At 38.0% G+C, this 14,555-nt stretch overlaps 1 protein-coding gene across 1 annotated transcript in view; it reads left to right on the top strand.

Annotated features, from left to right (window-relative positions):
- Dchs2 (dachsous cadherin-related 2) overlaps window positions 1–14,555 on the top strand; it is a 221,502-nt gene that overhangs the window by 147,164 nt on the left and 59,783 nt on the right. Inside the window, exons 7-10 of the mRNA XM_005400929.2 lie at window positions 2,460–2,647; window positions 3,913–4,012; window positions 9,631–9,788; window positions 11,174–12,017. Coding sequence (XP_005400986.2) covers window positions 2,460–2,647; window positions 3,913–4,012; window positions 9,631–9,788; window positions 11,174–12,017 — 1,290 coding nt within the window. The remainder of the gene's footprint in view (window positions 1–2,459; window positions 2,648–3,912; window positions 4,013–9,630; window positions 9,789–11,173; window positions 12,018–14,555) is intronic.

Raw genomic sequence — 14,555 nt, 5'->3', positions numbered from 1 at the left:
TGCTTTATGTCATAACTTGTGTTGTGGGGCCTCTGCCTTTTGGTGAGACGGGATTTGTGCTTGGTTTTGACCCACTTCAGGCCTTTGTTTCGAGGGCAGAAGGTGTGAATAGAAGGGTCCCCTTGCTCCATCGGGTGGGGCTTTGCAGCAGGGCCTGCGGCGGCCAGGACCGGTGCAGGCAGGATGTCAGTTCTGAGTCCCTCCCTGCGTGGAGCCCGCCTGCTGGGCATGGGCTGCCTGGCTGTGCAGAACATCCCTGCTTGCTTCCCGTTCCACACCACTGTGGCTTTCCCAGCTTTCTATTCCACTTAGTCGTTTTTCTAAACGTGTGAACTATAGCTGGTTCCTCCCGATCCTCCCTGTCCTGTAGGTGATCCCGGACCCAGATTCAGAATACCGGGTGTCTGCTCCTCATTTTGTTGCATGGCTTCAGCAAGTAGCTGACTCCATAATTCAGTATCTTTGCTATGAGTAGTGGGGGTCATTGTAGCCATGCTCCTGGTTGTGCTCTGGGGGGCAAAGAGCCAAAGTACATGAAGAGATGCCTTGGTTACTTCACTCTTGTTGCTGAGACAAAAATACCTGACATCTATAATTAAGGAAGGAAAGGTTTATTTAGCTCACAGTCTGTGGAGGTTTCAGTCCATACTTGGCTGGCTCCAAGGCAGGGTGGCACATGGCAGAGGGCAACAGTTCATGGCGGCAGAAGACAGCAACAGCAACAACAGAAAAAGGGATGAGCAGCAAGAGCAAGGCCCTTTCCCTCCCTGATACTGTATGCAGGCTTTCTACCCCAGGGCAGGTGCAGCGCTCACACCCATAATCCCAGCATTGGACCGTGGATCAATCAGAAACTCTAGAAGCCCTCCCATGCCTGCCTGAGGCTGGGGGGGTGGGCATCCAGACACAAACGGTAACAAAGGGCTGGAAAGACTGTGTGCTGTTCATTTCCATGGACAGTGGGGCAGGGCAGGGCTGAAGGGCTTCCCTCAGAGCACGGGCAGCCACCCTGTCCTCCCCATCCTTGTGCCCTGAGTACTCCTGGTGCTGGCCAGGACTCCCGTGCATACCGATAAGCCCTGCCTCGGCATCTGGCACTACGGCCCGGCCAAGCCTGACGATCTTTCCCACTTGACCTCTAAACAGGTCTGTCTGTCAATCCGAGTTGGCTTATGAAATAACAATGTTTGCTATGGAGAATTTTGGGTTCCAGGAGAATTGCAGTATAAAACTTGAAAAATGCAATCGTGTGTCTGATTTTTACTAAAATCATAGTTATAATTAACACTGTTTAAATGTAGTTTACATGGTAAACACTGCAGTTAGCTCAGCAATTCAGTGACACCCAAATGTGAGTTTTGTTTCTCATTTCAGTCTTTTCTTTCTTTCTTTCTTTCTTTCTTTCTTTCTTTCTTTCTTTCTTTCCTTCTAATTCAGTAACATTTTATTTGGATTCAGAAGAAAAAATCTTGGCCATAAGAATCTTTGGTGGTTGAGCATAGTGGTGCATCCCTATAATGCCAGGACTCTGAGAGGCTGAGTCAGGAGGATAGCAAATTCAAGCCCTGCCTAGGCAACTTATCGATTTAGTGGGACTCAGAAAATAAAAAATAGAAAGGGCTGGGGATATAGCTCCGTGTGAATCCCCAGTACTATCAAAGAGAAAGTTTGGTGCTTGCTGCTTCACGTTTACTGTCTCTCAAAGAGATCTCTTCACACACGCTCAGGAGACTGTCTGTGCCTCACAGCAAGAGGTACGGGTAGGGAGAAGAAGCAGATTTGTGCTGGAGTCCTTGTGGCTAAAACATGAAGGAACTTACCAAAAGTAGCACAGTTTTAGGCAACAGTGTAGAAAATAAGCCTTGTAAAACATGAATAGTTACTTGGGAAACTTCTGTCTGTGGGTACACATATGTCTCACTCCATTAAAAGGAAATTGTATGTTTAAATGATAAGCCACTCCCCGAGGAATACTATTTTCAGGAAGGTACTTTGCCATTCTTTTGAAGGAGTGATAACAAGTGCCATGTGTGCAATGATTTACAGCTTACAAAACACCTGCATGTCTGCGATTGCATCTGTTTGGATGACACCCCTAGGAGGTCACTAGGTGGCAGAACAGGGGCCCAAACCCAGAACTTGTGATGTCATCACTCGCATACTTTCCGCTGTTTCATAGGACAGCATAACAAATGCGGAAATTTTATGAATTCATACTTCTTTGGTTTAAATGGCTGATAGCGCATAATTTGAAATACAAAGCATACCAAATCTGAAGTGGCATTTTCGAGAACAACTTCAGGAAATTCTTTCGGTGGTACCACAGAGCCAGACTGGATGCGGTCTCAGGAGTCATGCGGTTGCAGATGGCTCTTGTGTGGGTTATTTGGGGAGGGGCTCCCGATGCCAGCGTTACGGTACACAGTGTCTTTGTCCTTGTTCTGGCCTGTGTCCCTCAGGTGAACTGATCAGTTGGCTGGCACTGGATCGTGAGCGCCAGATGCACCATCAGATGACTGTCCTGGTGACGGACCACGGCTCACCACCACGAAATGCCACCATGGTAGTTTACGTCACAGTGACCGACATCAATGATAACAGCCCATTTTTCCCACAGTGTCTCCCTGGGAAGGAATTTTACATCAAGGTTTGTGAAGCAGCCTTGCAATGAATTTGTAATATTCGTGATTATTTGTTTTGAGCACCATCTTGTGGTAGAAAGTGCAAATGTTCAAATCAGTGTTGGTGTGATCTTGTATGTACAGGATTTCTAGAGGACCAAGACATAGTGCATGTGTTAAAACAAACGGAAAGAAAGAGAGAGAGACAGGAGAGGGAGAGAAAGAGGGAGAGAGGAAGAAAGGAAGAAAACATGTGTATGTATTCTTTGGAATTAAACCTCCAGCTGTTCTTGTATGAAGGAATGCTGTTTATCCCTTTGCGTGTGTGTAACGCTGTCACACACATCTGTTGATGTAGCATCCCAGTTGATGCACTGTGCTGGCATGGTGGGGTGGAAGCAGGAACAATCTGTAGTCCCAGAGTGGGTAAATGTACATCCAGTGATTGTACAAGTTCATCCTTTTGAGCACATGCACAAATTTCTATTTATCTTTTTCATTTCCATCTCCTTTATAATATACATAGCAAGTTAGCATATTAGTTCTTGTATGTACTTAATAACTATGTTTTGTAGGTACTCATAATTTTTTAATGGATGTGTTATAAGAATAAAAAGTTAGGAAACTACTGTTTTGAAACGATTGAATTAGATGTTCAAATTGCATTTAAATATGCATACTGAAAAACTCAAAAAAGTGCTGGTGAAGTTAATCATTTTGATGGTCCAAAGCCAGATTTAGAGAAAACTTATACCAAAGTAAAAACTATCACATTATCGTGGTGACCTATAATTCTATCATTAATATCCTGCTTAATTGGACAATTGAACTGACATGTGCATTTCAATATTTCAGGAAAGTTCATTTTAATCAATGTTTCTCATGCAAGGTATATGTCCTGAAATAAAGGTTCATGTTTATCTAAGCATATTTGCATAGTAATAGTCTTTTAAAATATAACCTCAGAAGATGATAAATGATAATATGGCAGAATTATTTTAAAAAACCTAAAATATAAAATGTTTTATTCTTTTTCTTTTTTTCTTTTTTATAGAATTAGTCAAAATGCCCTAAATAAATTTTCAAATTGAGAAAAAGATTTAAATGTGTAAGGTGGATTCTCTTCATGGACTTTTGACCATCTAATTTTTATATGCAGACATTTGAATTGTATGTGGATTTTTAAAATAGTTAAAAATGCTTAGTGTAATGTGTTCTTTTCTATAAGTTCCATTGATACCTCTTTTTAAGATTTCAGTGACATGTCTGTAGCCACTTGTTTTTATGACAGGTTCTGGAAGACCAACCAGTAAACATGTTGGTTACAACTGTGTTTGCAAAGGATCTTGATGAAGGAAACAACGCAGAAGTTACCTACTCAGTATCTTCAGGTAAAAGTCCTTATTCATAAAGCATGAAGAGTTAGAACCCCCTTTATCAACTATCTTTCTGCTTCTGAAAAAATGTGTTTTATTTAGATTGCTCAGAACTCTCCAGGTAACTTTGAATATAACACCAAATGACAAACACAATACAAAATACATTTGCTACTGCCAAGAATCACGTTCACTTTTTTAAAAAAGAAAATAATTGTGCAAGTTTAGTGAAAACTCACTGCCACTTTTTTGCCCTAAATAGAAATCACCTACCCTAAGTGAGTAATTTACAATAATTTGATAAGCCAATCAACTTTTGTTGAAAGCAAAGAAGTAGTTAATGGAAAAGAAGTAGCATTTAGTGTGTTATGAAGTCAAGGGTCTATAATCTCTATGAAGACTAAGTACTATTAAGGTCAGAATACACCACACCTAGCTGCATCACACCATAAATCAAACGATATATGGTTGTATACATAGAAAACATCAGGCGTACTTTTATATTTTCTCTTAAAATGTACAGGGCTCAGATTTGTTGTGATGAGCTTCAGGTGATGTTGTGTCTTACATCAAGGGATATTTATTGCTTTGTCTTGATGTTAACATGAAACCAAGAGACAAAATCTTCCTTACCCGCATACAATGTGATTGTCTTCATGTAAAACCCAACAAGTACTACAGACAAAGTATTGGAATATAATAAGACAGCAACTTCTCTGGGAGCAATATCAATGTACAAAACTCAATAGCATTTTAAACTCTAAGAAGTTCTTCAAAGATCATGCTCACTGCGGTGAATTCATAAACATAGCCATACGGTTTAGGGCAGATTTGCTTGAGTGGAGTTCAGAGCCAATAGGCAATTTACATTTGTAATACTGTCGTATCTTTCTCATGGAGGACCCCCAAATTATATAAGCTTCAAAGTCACCTAAGTCAGAGTCTGTGCCTATTAAGGGATATAGTAAAATTCCAATAAAGCATGCATAAGACCTTTCTGTAGAAAACTACAAAATAATCATAAAAGTCAGACAAGACAAATTAAATAAAACCTGTATCATGTTCAGTTTAGGAAGGCTCAATAGCATAAAAATAAAAACACTTAAATATATTTATGAGTTTAATATATTTATAATGGAAATCTCAGTGAGTTTTTGTTGGAATTTGACAAGCTGATTCTAAGAGTCATAGGAACCACAAAAACAGAGAATAACTATGGCAATGTCAACAGAACAAGTAGGAATTTTGCCTCATGGATCTGGACTTGAAACTTTTCTAATTAAGACAGTATCATATAAACGCACTGATTCACAAATAGGGCAGTGCAAAAGAGTAAAGACTTTGTCTCACACACGTGGAGAATTGACACCTGATATATGGGGAGGAGATGGACTGCCAACCTCTGATCCAGGTGTGACTGATGACTCACGTAGGAAAATAAAATTTTGAGAGTTACTTACCTCCCACTATATCAAAGATGCAGTGATTTCAGTGTGACTATCCGACTTTCTTACCAGAAAAAAAATAAGAAATTGATTGTATGACATTGAGGACAAAGAACAATTTTTAAACAAGGACAACAAAAACTCACAAAGAAGTAGATAATAAAACTACATTAAAACTAAAATCTTCCCAAAAGATGCCATTGTTCACAATGTTGTAAGTCAGGTCACAGACTGGGAGAAGATAATCGCAACCCATGTGATTAATATCAAATTGTATTCAGACTTTATTTAAAAACCTACAAATCAATAAGGAAAGGAAAACAATTAAATAACAAGTGAGAAAATGGATATTCACAGATTAAAGGGTGCTCACCGAAAGGGATCCCGAATAATCAAAATGGGTCCAAACATACTCAGCTTGCCTGGGAGAGCTTGTTGGGGAGCAGTGAAGTAAAGCCGGGTCTACTTGGAGGTTTGCTTCGCTGTGCGGGTGCAGGCTTACTCCGGTTTCAAACCCTAGAGCAATCGTGTACATGTGCAGAATGAGTCATGGACCAAAATAGTTTCAGTAGCATGTAAAATAGGGTGTGTTTGAGTGAAGCACTTCACAGTAATGAAAGCGGAAACACTAAAGCTTTGTACACACTGACCTAATCAACTCTTGAAACTTAAGTAAAAATGACAAATTGCACTGTCTCAAATAGGCTACTTTCCTACTTTCCTGTAATCTCTTTTCTCTAATGCTATTTTTTAAATTTCACATGTGAAAGAAAGCGTGTGGTATCTGACTTTCTGAGTCTGGCTCATTTCACTTACGATAATGGTCTCCAGTTGCATTCATTTCCCTTCAGATCTCATGTTTTAAAGAAATCAGTTCAAAACGCATTAAAGATCTAGATATCTGACTTGAAACTTTACAACTTCTAGAGGAAAATGTAGGGGAAACACTTGAAGCCATAGCACAGGCAAAGACTTCCTGACTAGGGCTCCAAGCATAGGAAATAGTAGCAAGAATCAACAAACAGGATTAAGTCCAATTAGAACACTTCTGTACAATGGAAGGAATAGTGAAGATCCAGCCTGCAGAATGGGAGAAAGTCTTTGCCAGCTATTTTTCGGTCAGAGGATTAATATCTGGAATACACAAAGAACTCCAGAAACACCCCAAACCCAACAGCTCAATCAACAAATGCATGAATGAATAGATTCTTTTTCTTAAAAGAAGTACAAATGGCCAATAAGCATATGAAAAATGTTTAATATCTTTTCATAATTAGGTCAAAACACGTTGATATTCCATCTCAGCTGAGTCAGAATGGCTATCGTCAAGAACACACACACACACACACACACACACACACACCCCAAGTAGTGCTAGTGAGGCTATGAAGGGAAAAGGAACCTATCTGCATTGCTGGTGGGAATGTAAACTAGTAAAGCCACTATGAAAATCAATACGAAGAGTCCTTTAAAAACCAAAATGGAGATACCATTTAATCTAGCTATAACATTCCTCAATATATTAGCAAAAGAATTAAAGACAGAATAGTACAGCAATACATAAATACCTATGTCTACAGCACCACAGTTAACAATATCTAAGCTACCATAGATGCTCATCAACAGATAAAGGGATAAAGAAAATGTGGGATATATACACAATGGAATATTGTTCAGCCATAAAGAATGAGATCTTTCCAGTCACTACACCTATCAGAATCTGGTCCTGGGAAGAAACTGGCTTCATACAAGCATGTGTTAAAAAATATTCCTCCATCTGTGAAATCACTGAGGTCAGTAAGATCTTTGTATCACTTTTTTCCATTTTATTTTCAGCTGCAGAAGGGAACATGGTATACCTGTGAAAGGTGATCAGGGTAGAGAGATATTCGTGCACACACACACACTTTTGAGCCATAATCCTCCTATAATATTATTACTTACAATAGACGAAGCCATGGTAAGCATATTTATGAATGCATGGACTAGAAAAACAACTCCACACAGTGGGTAGGAAGGTGACTTCCTACAGAAAAAGAGGAGGGCGATGAGAGCTGGTGTGCACAGGCCCTCTGCTTTATTTATATTTTGTCATTTCTTGGAAGTGCCAATGAATAATTGAGAAATTATCAATCTAGGAGGTGATACATTGATGTTCATCGTGTATTCTGAATGTTTAACTTACTATTCTTTAATTGGTTTTTAAATGATGCCTGGGGGCATAGCAGTATAAAAATACAGTGGTAGTTTTACTTGCATTACAAAATTGAGGAAACTACCAATTGTAATCCTATACCGTAACATGATAAAAACTTAGTATAACAGGAACAAAAATACATATCGTATTCATGAGAAGTCTTCGTTATTCCTGTGAGACTAAAAGGAGTGGGTTAAAGGTGAGGAATCACAGCTAATAAATGCTACATACTTTCCTGCTCGTTCTGTGAGCTTTGTAAAAGCAGGTACTCCTTTTTGTGTTTACGTGCCCTATAACTGCTGAAGTACTGTTCAGTTAGTGACTCAGCAACTGTTGAACCAAAGAATGAAAGACTTTTCTACCTAGACTTTGTGTGAGGTGGATTGTCTTTTCTCTATGATATGAAGTACTCAGATTTTGTTAAAGGAATGCAACCTGCTAGTTAACTAAAAACTCTATGGCATCAATTTGAATTATAGGCATCAATATGAACTTATGATATATTTTAGTGTATAACTATTCTTTGTCCACTGGAAATGACAAAATCAGAAAGAGTGAGTACCCCAGATGTCTGAACTATGGTCTCCCCAAATTTCCATAAAAAGGAACCAGAAATCCTGGAGAAATGGCTGGTTTTAAGTTTTGGACAGGAAATCTACAAAAAGAGTGCACAGTTCTGTGACAGCAGATACAAGAAGGTTACTAATTGTGAGCAAGACCCTGCCCAGAAGACCTGGGAATCACAGCTTCAGTAAAGACAGCCCTGGCGACATGAGGAAGCACATCTGTTTAAATGCAGCTTAGTGATTCTTAAAACAAAAAAGAGCAAAACTTTACTGATCGCAGTTGGAGCTTCAGAGGATGTTACAGAATCAACTCATTATTCCACAAATGATTAAATAAAATATAGCATTTCCTATAGTGAGCTGAGCCTCTGGGTTACCAAAAAGTAGATAAAAGGAAATTTGTCTTTATTGAAGTATTCCAGCTAGGAAATAAAGAAGAGAGAATAATGCAGAAAACAGGGTGTTACATATTTTGCAATATTTAATGCATCCATGAGTGAAGGCTATGAATCAGCAGGACCAACATGGAAACCTGAAGGTAACCAGACCGGTGCTTCCAAAGAGCAATGTAGCATTTATGAAGCAGTTTTCCAGAAAGTCAACCTGAATCAGATCAGTTCTCTAGATCTCCTTCCCAATTTAAGGACAGCACGGGACAGAGGAACATAATAAGCTACACGTTATGTGCAACAGCCAAATGTAGGCCATGGGAAACTTCAAAAACATGATCCAGTTTTCATATCAGTTTCAGGGCAAAGTTAAAAAGATGGACAGTGGGAGTCCATATAAAATATGTAATATGTGGATTTTGTTTTGATGCTAATTTGAACAAGCAAACAGGTATTTATGAGATGATTGAAACTTTTAAAACCTAAGGAGTATTTTTGATGGTGTTTGGAATCATATTTTAAAGTTTATTATATTGTGATAATGTTAAAATGTTCCTTGTCTTTTAGAGACGTATGTTGACTTGTACACAGAAGAAATTATATGATTTCTGAGACTTACATCAAAAGAAAAGGAGGGAAAGGAAGTATATAAATTGGAAATAGATGAAATAAGAGTTGCTAATTATTGAAGCTAGGCAATGAACACAGGATGTTCATTATATCACTTTAAAACCTGCTATGTTTCTTGTTGATATTTTAGTGGCATCTTTTAGTTTAAATTTATTGAGAACTGATATATAAAAACATAACAATTGTACATATAATGGGATACCATGTGATATTTTGAGACATATGTGCATTATAGAAGTATTTATTGGGCTAAATATGTCTATCTCCATGAACAGGTTCATGACGCTTGCAGAACTAAGGGAAATAAATATTCCCAAATGATCACAAACCTACTGGATTCATTGATTCTCAGTTTTCTATCTTGTCAATTAACCTTAGTTTTCTAATTGTTTTTGTGTTTGTGTAGACGATTATTCCGATCATTTTAAGATTGATGCCAACAGTGGTGAAATAAGAACAACCACGATACTTTCCTATGACTACAGACCTTCCTACAGGCTGACGGTCATCGCCAGTGACCAGGGCGAGCCTCCACTGCAAGGCCAGGCGGTTATTAACATTCAGGTAAGGGGCTGGGGATTTAGCTCAGCTACACAGCGCCTGCCTGGCAAATGCAAGGTCGTGAGTTCAATTCCTGGTACTGAAAAAAAAAAAAAAAACATTCAGGTAATATTGCAACCTTAAAATGGGGAAGATGTGCCGAAGGTTAAGATGCACTGAAGGTTTCACTTGATTTTTATATAAATGGACAGAATGAAGGTACATTTAATGTGTATTATTTTCAGATCATACTGCACATACATATTTATATTCTCGCAAGGAAAATATTTAGGTCCAAATAATTTTTATATAGTTCTTGACAAGCTATTGCTACATGGACATTTATGTTGCTTTGTTTATTGTGAATAAATGATGTCTTTTTTATTTTAAAAAGAAAGCAATAAAAATGATACAGGATTTCAAAACAAGATGATGGGAAATTAATAATGGTTGTTATATTGCGTATTGTTATCTTCAAAGTAGTTGCTCAGATTACCAGATACAGACATGTAAAATTGATCAAACAATATAAGCATTAACTTCTTTCAGTTGTTCCTAATTGCAAAAACCTGGCAAATTTTCAGGAGAAACTGAGTGGTTAATAAATAGCCATATAATAAATCACATAGTTTAATGCAACTTGTAAAACTTTGATCATTTGCTTAAGATCCATATTTTAAGGTTGCATTGAAATCATAGCAAGCAAACAAATTGTGTAAAGTGTCCATAGTAAGTAGAAATTGTTCCAACCAGCAAAATTAAGATGGCTGTGCAAAACTGGATTTCTTTGTTGATGTACAGTATAATCAGATACATATATATAAATATATATACATACAATCAACATTTATTATAAAATATACATTTTATATATATGTAAACTCAAAAATATATTTCCCTAAGAATTCTGTTTTCAAATTATCTTCTTTGTAGATTAAAGAAATGTGTGTTGGGAGAAAATATATAGTATTGTTTCCAAAAAGTCATGGTATTTAAATGTATAAAGATGTCACAATGGGTAGATATTTAAATTAATAAAGATGTCATATGGACAGATTGGCCCTTAGGATTCAGAGTAATTTGGAGAATAGCTCTCCTATGTTCCAATTCAAGAATCACAAGGCTACATTTCAACTTAATCATTGCATGGCCTCTCCAAACTATCATCATTACAGCAAGCAGAATTCTAGCATTTCTTATTTCCTCAGAATTACATAATTTCAATCTTCTAAGCAGACTGGAATTACATCATATAAAGACATATTTTCTGACCAATTAGCGTGTTTATATCACACAAATAGGAATTATAATGACATCCTACCATGCATTAATATTTGCTATTAACTGATAATAGCAATTTAGCTATTTAACTATTCAATATGAACAGCTTCTATTTGTTCTGATTTCAGGTGATACCAATGTCCAAAGGACGCGTTATTATTTCTCAGAATATCAGACATTTAGTTATACCAGAGAACACGAAGCCTGCAAAGATAATGAGCTTGATAAAGTCACCCGATCACCTCCAGCAATACCATAGTGCAAAGTTGCACTTCAGTATTGTTACAGACGACAAGAGTGGTCACTTTGAAGTCGACAGTTCCACAGGAGACTTGTTTCTTGCTAGGGAACTTGATTATGAAACAACCTCGCATTATCTTTTCAGGGTGATTACCAAAGACCATAGCAAAAGTCCGTCCCTGAATAGCACAGTCTTCCTTAGTATTGATGTGGAAGATCAAAATGATCATTCTCCAACTTTCCAGGATGAGTTCATTGTGATCAGCGTAGAAGAGAACGTTCCCATAGGGACCCTGGTGTACACGTTCCATGCCAAAGATGGTGACGGTAGCTTTCTGAACAGTAGGATACAGTACTTCATCGAGTCCCCGCAGCCTGGAATGAACCCATTTCTCATCCACCCCTCATTTGGCACCTTAGTCACTGCGGCTTCCTTGGACAGGGAGAGTGTCCCAGCCGTCATCTTGACAGTCACTGCGTCTGACCAGGCTGTGAACGTGACAGACCGGCGCTCAAGGTCGCTCATAGCCAAAGTGGTGATTTTGGATGTAAACGACCACAGCCCCACTTTCATATCCTTGCCCACTGCCTATGTCAGAGAAGACGCCACCGTGGGCTCCTCGGTGCATCACATAAGAGCTCGAGATCCAGATGAAGGAAGGAATGGAAAAATAACCTACAGCATCCGCTCCGGAAATGAAAACGTGACCTTCACACTTGACGAGTCCTCAGGTACAGTGCCTGGAGTCCTGGTAAACCATTTTGGCTTTATTTTACTGTGGTAAGAAAATTTAAGAAGAGACTTGCCCTTCTAACAAGTACAACAGATCTCTAGAATTTCCTCAGCCTGCTACACTGAAACTTGTATCTTATCATCCTCCCATACAGCCCCTGGTCACTATCCGCTCTTTGATTCTGTGAATTCAATGTTTTAAACATCTCATAGAAATAGAATCATCAGTGTTTGGCTGTTGGTGGCGTTGCTGCATATTTCAGAATTTCTATCCCTTTAAAGGCTGGCTAGTATCCCATCGCACATGTGTATGCCACATTTTCTTTATCCATTCATATGTTGATAAACATTTGCATTGCTTCTGCATCTTGGCTGCTGTGAACAGGTTCAACTTCATTGTTCTGCGCATTGTTCTGCAGTAAAAATGGGGCTGCTACTACCTCTTGGAGATTGTGATGTCAACAGTTTTGGATAAATATCCAGAAGTGGGGTTGCAGGTTGTATGTTAGTTTTATTTGATTTAAAGAATATTTTTGCAGAGGCTCCATATTTGTTTAGCTGAAACATTTTGCTTTACCACCCACAACGTGCAAGGATTTCAGTTTTTCCATATCCTTGATAACGCATGTCATCTGTTTTTTAACAACAGCTATCCTGACTGTTGCAAGGTAATAATAGCTCACTGTGGTTTTGATTTGCATTTCTCTGACAATTACTGACTCAAAACAGTTTTTTAAGTCCTTGTCGACCATTTTTATTCTTCTTTGAAGAAGTGCCTACTCAGGTTCTCTGTTCATTTTTTAAATTTGCTTGGTTGTTTTCTTGTTTAGTTGCAAGAGTTCTTCATGTATTCTGGATAATAACCCCTTATCAGATACACAGCTTGAAAATATTTTTTCCCAATCCATCGTTTCCCTTTGTCATTGCTCCATAGTTGGGTGAATTCTCACTTACTTTGTTTTTGTTGTCATATTTCTGAAATCATTGTTAAAACCAACATCATAAGCTTTTCCTCAATGTTTTTTTCCAGGAGTTTTATTCTTTACAATCCTAACTTAACCCTTAACCCATTCTGAGGGTTGTTTTTTTTAATGAACAGTACAGGACACAGGTTCAACTTCATTGTTTTGCGCATGGATATTCCTTTATCCCACACAGTTTGTTGAAATGTCTGTCCTTTCACCATTGTGTATCCATGGAACTCTTTTTCAAAGCAAGAGTGCTCTTTCTGGGATCCCTGCTCTTTCCATTCTCTGTATGACTGTCTTTAGGCCAGTAAATATTCCTTTTATTACTACACCTTTATGATATGTTTTGAAGTTAGAAAGTGTAGTTCTCCAGCTGTGTTATTCTTTCCCAAGATTATTTTGTCTATTTGGATATTCATAGAGTTCTTTGAGATTCTATGTGAATTTTACCATTTATTTCTATTTCTTCCCAAAAATGCCACTGGAACCTTCATTGGCATTACACTGAATCTATAGGTCATTTTGAATAATTTTACCATTTTAACAGTATTAGTTTTTCACCCCATGAACACAGACTAGCTTTCCATCTGGTGTGTGTTCTTTAATTCCTTTCATCGTGTTTTATAATTTTTGGCTTGCCAGCTTAGATATTTTTCCTAAGTATTTTATTCCTTTTGGCATCACTGTGAATGAGATTTTTTATAATTTCTTTTTCAGACAACTCCTTGTGAGTATGTAGAAACACAATTGATTTTTGATGCTGAACTTGTATTATTAACTTGTAAGTCCTGAGAGTTTTCTATTTAAAGATAATGTAGTCCATGGCCAGGGATAATTTTACTTTTTGCTTTTTTATTTGGGTGCCTTTTTGTTCTTTTTCTGTCGCTTTTAATTGAAGTCTCTTATCACTTGCTTACATCCAGGCTTTTAATTTCCCCCTATTAAAATGTTCCCAAGATATAAATGCTTTGATAATTTTAAAAATTTTGACTTCTTTTACTTACATGTATAATGCTACAGAGATTGTATTTGCAGAACCAACTTTAATTGACCTGTTTGTTAACACTGTTGTTTTGCGGCCATCTCCTCTCTCCCAGGTTGAATGTACAAGAGAAAATGTCTTTGCTGCCCCTCTATGGGCCTTTTGGGCAGAGATGGCACCAAAACTAAGCCAAGATAGCAGCATACCTGACCAACGGCATCATTTAGAGTCTTGGATATGGAAATTTTCCTTTAGATTATGCAAATATTTGCAAGTAACCAGAACTACCGTTTTAATCATTGACTTGGTGTGGACATTAAGGTCCTTGCTTTCCACGTCAATCATTAACATTTCATTTTTCTTCAAAATGCTTTTTTTAGTGCATGTTGGCAATACTTAGTAATTACCTCCGCCTTGAGGAGCTGCTGCACACACATACTGCATCTCGACCAGCTTTACACCCCTTCCTCCGTCCTTCTCTCTCCGCCCCAGTCTCCTTCCCATCTCTATGACCCCACTTCCCTGTTTCCTGCTGTCTCTTTTACTTTGCTCTTGAAATTATTTGTAATTTGGGTTTCTTATATTAG

This window comes from Chinchilla lanigera, unplaced genomic scaffold (genome assembly GCF_000276665.1).
Source record: "Chinchilla lanigera isolate Chin_1 unplaced genomic scaffold, ChiLan1.0 scaffold00070, whole genome shotgun sequence".
Classification (NCBI taxonomy): domain Eukaryota; kingdom Metazoa; phylum Chordata; class Mammalia; order Rodentia; family Chinchillidae; genus Chinchilla; species Chinchilla lanigera.
The sequence above is the reverse complement of the archived record's forward strand: the minus strand, read 5'-3'. Positions and strand labels throughout refer to the sequence as shown.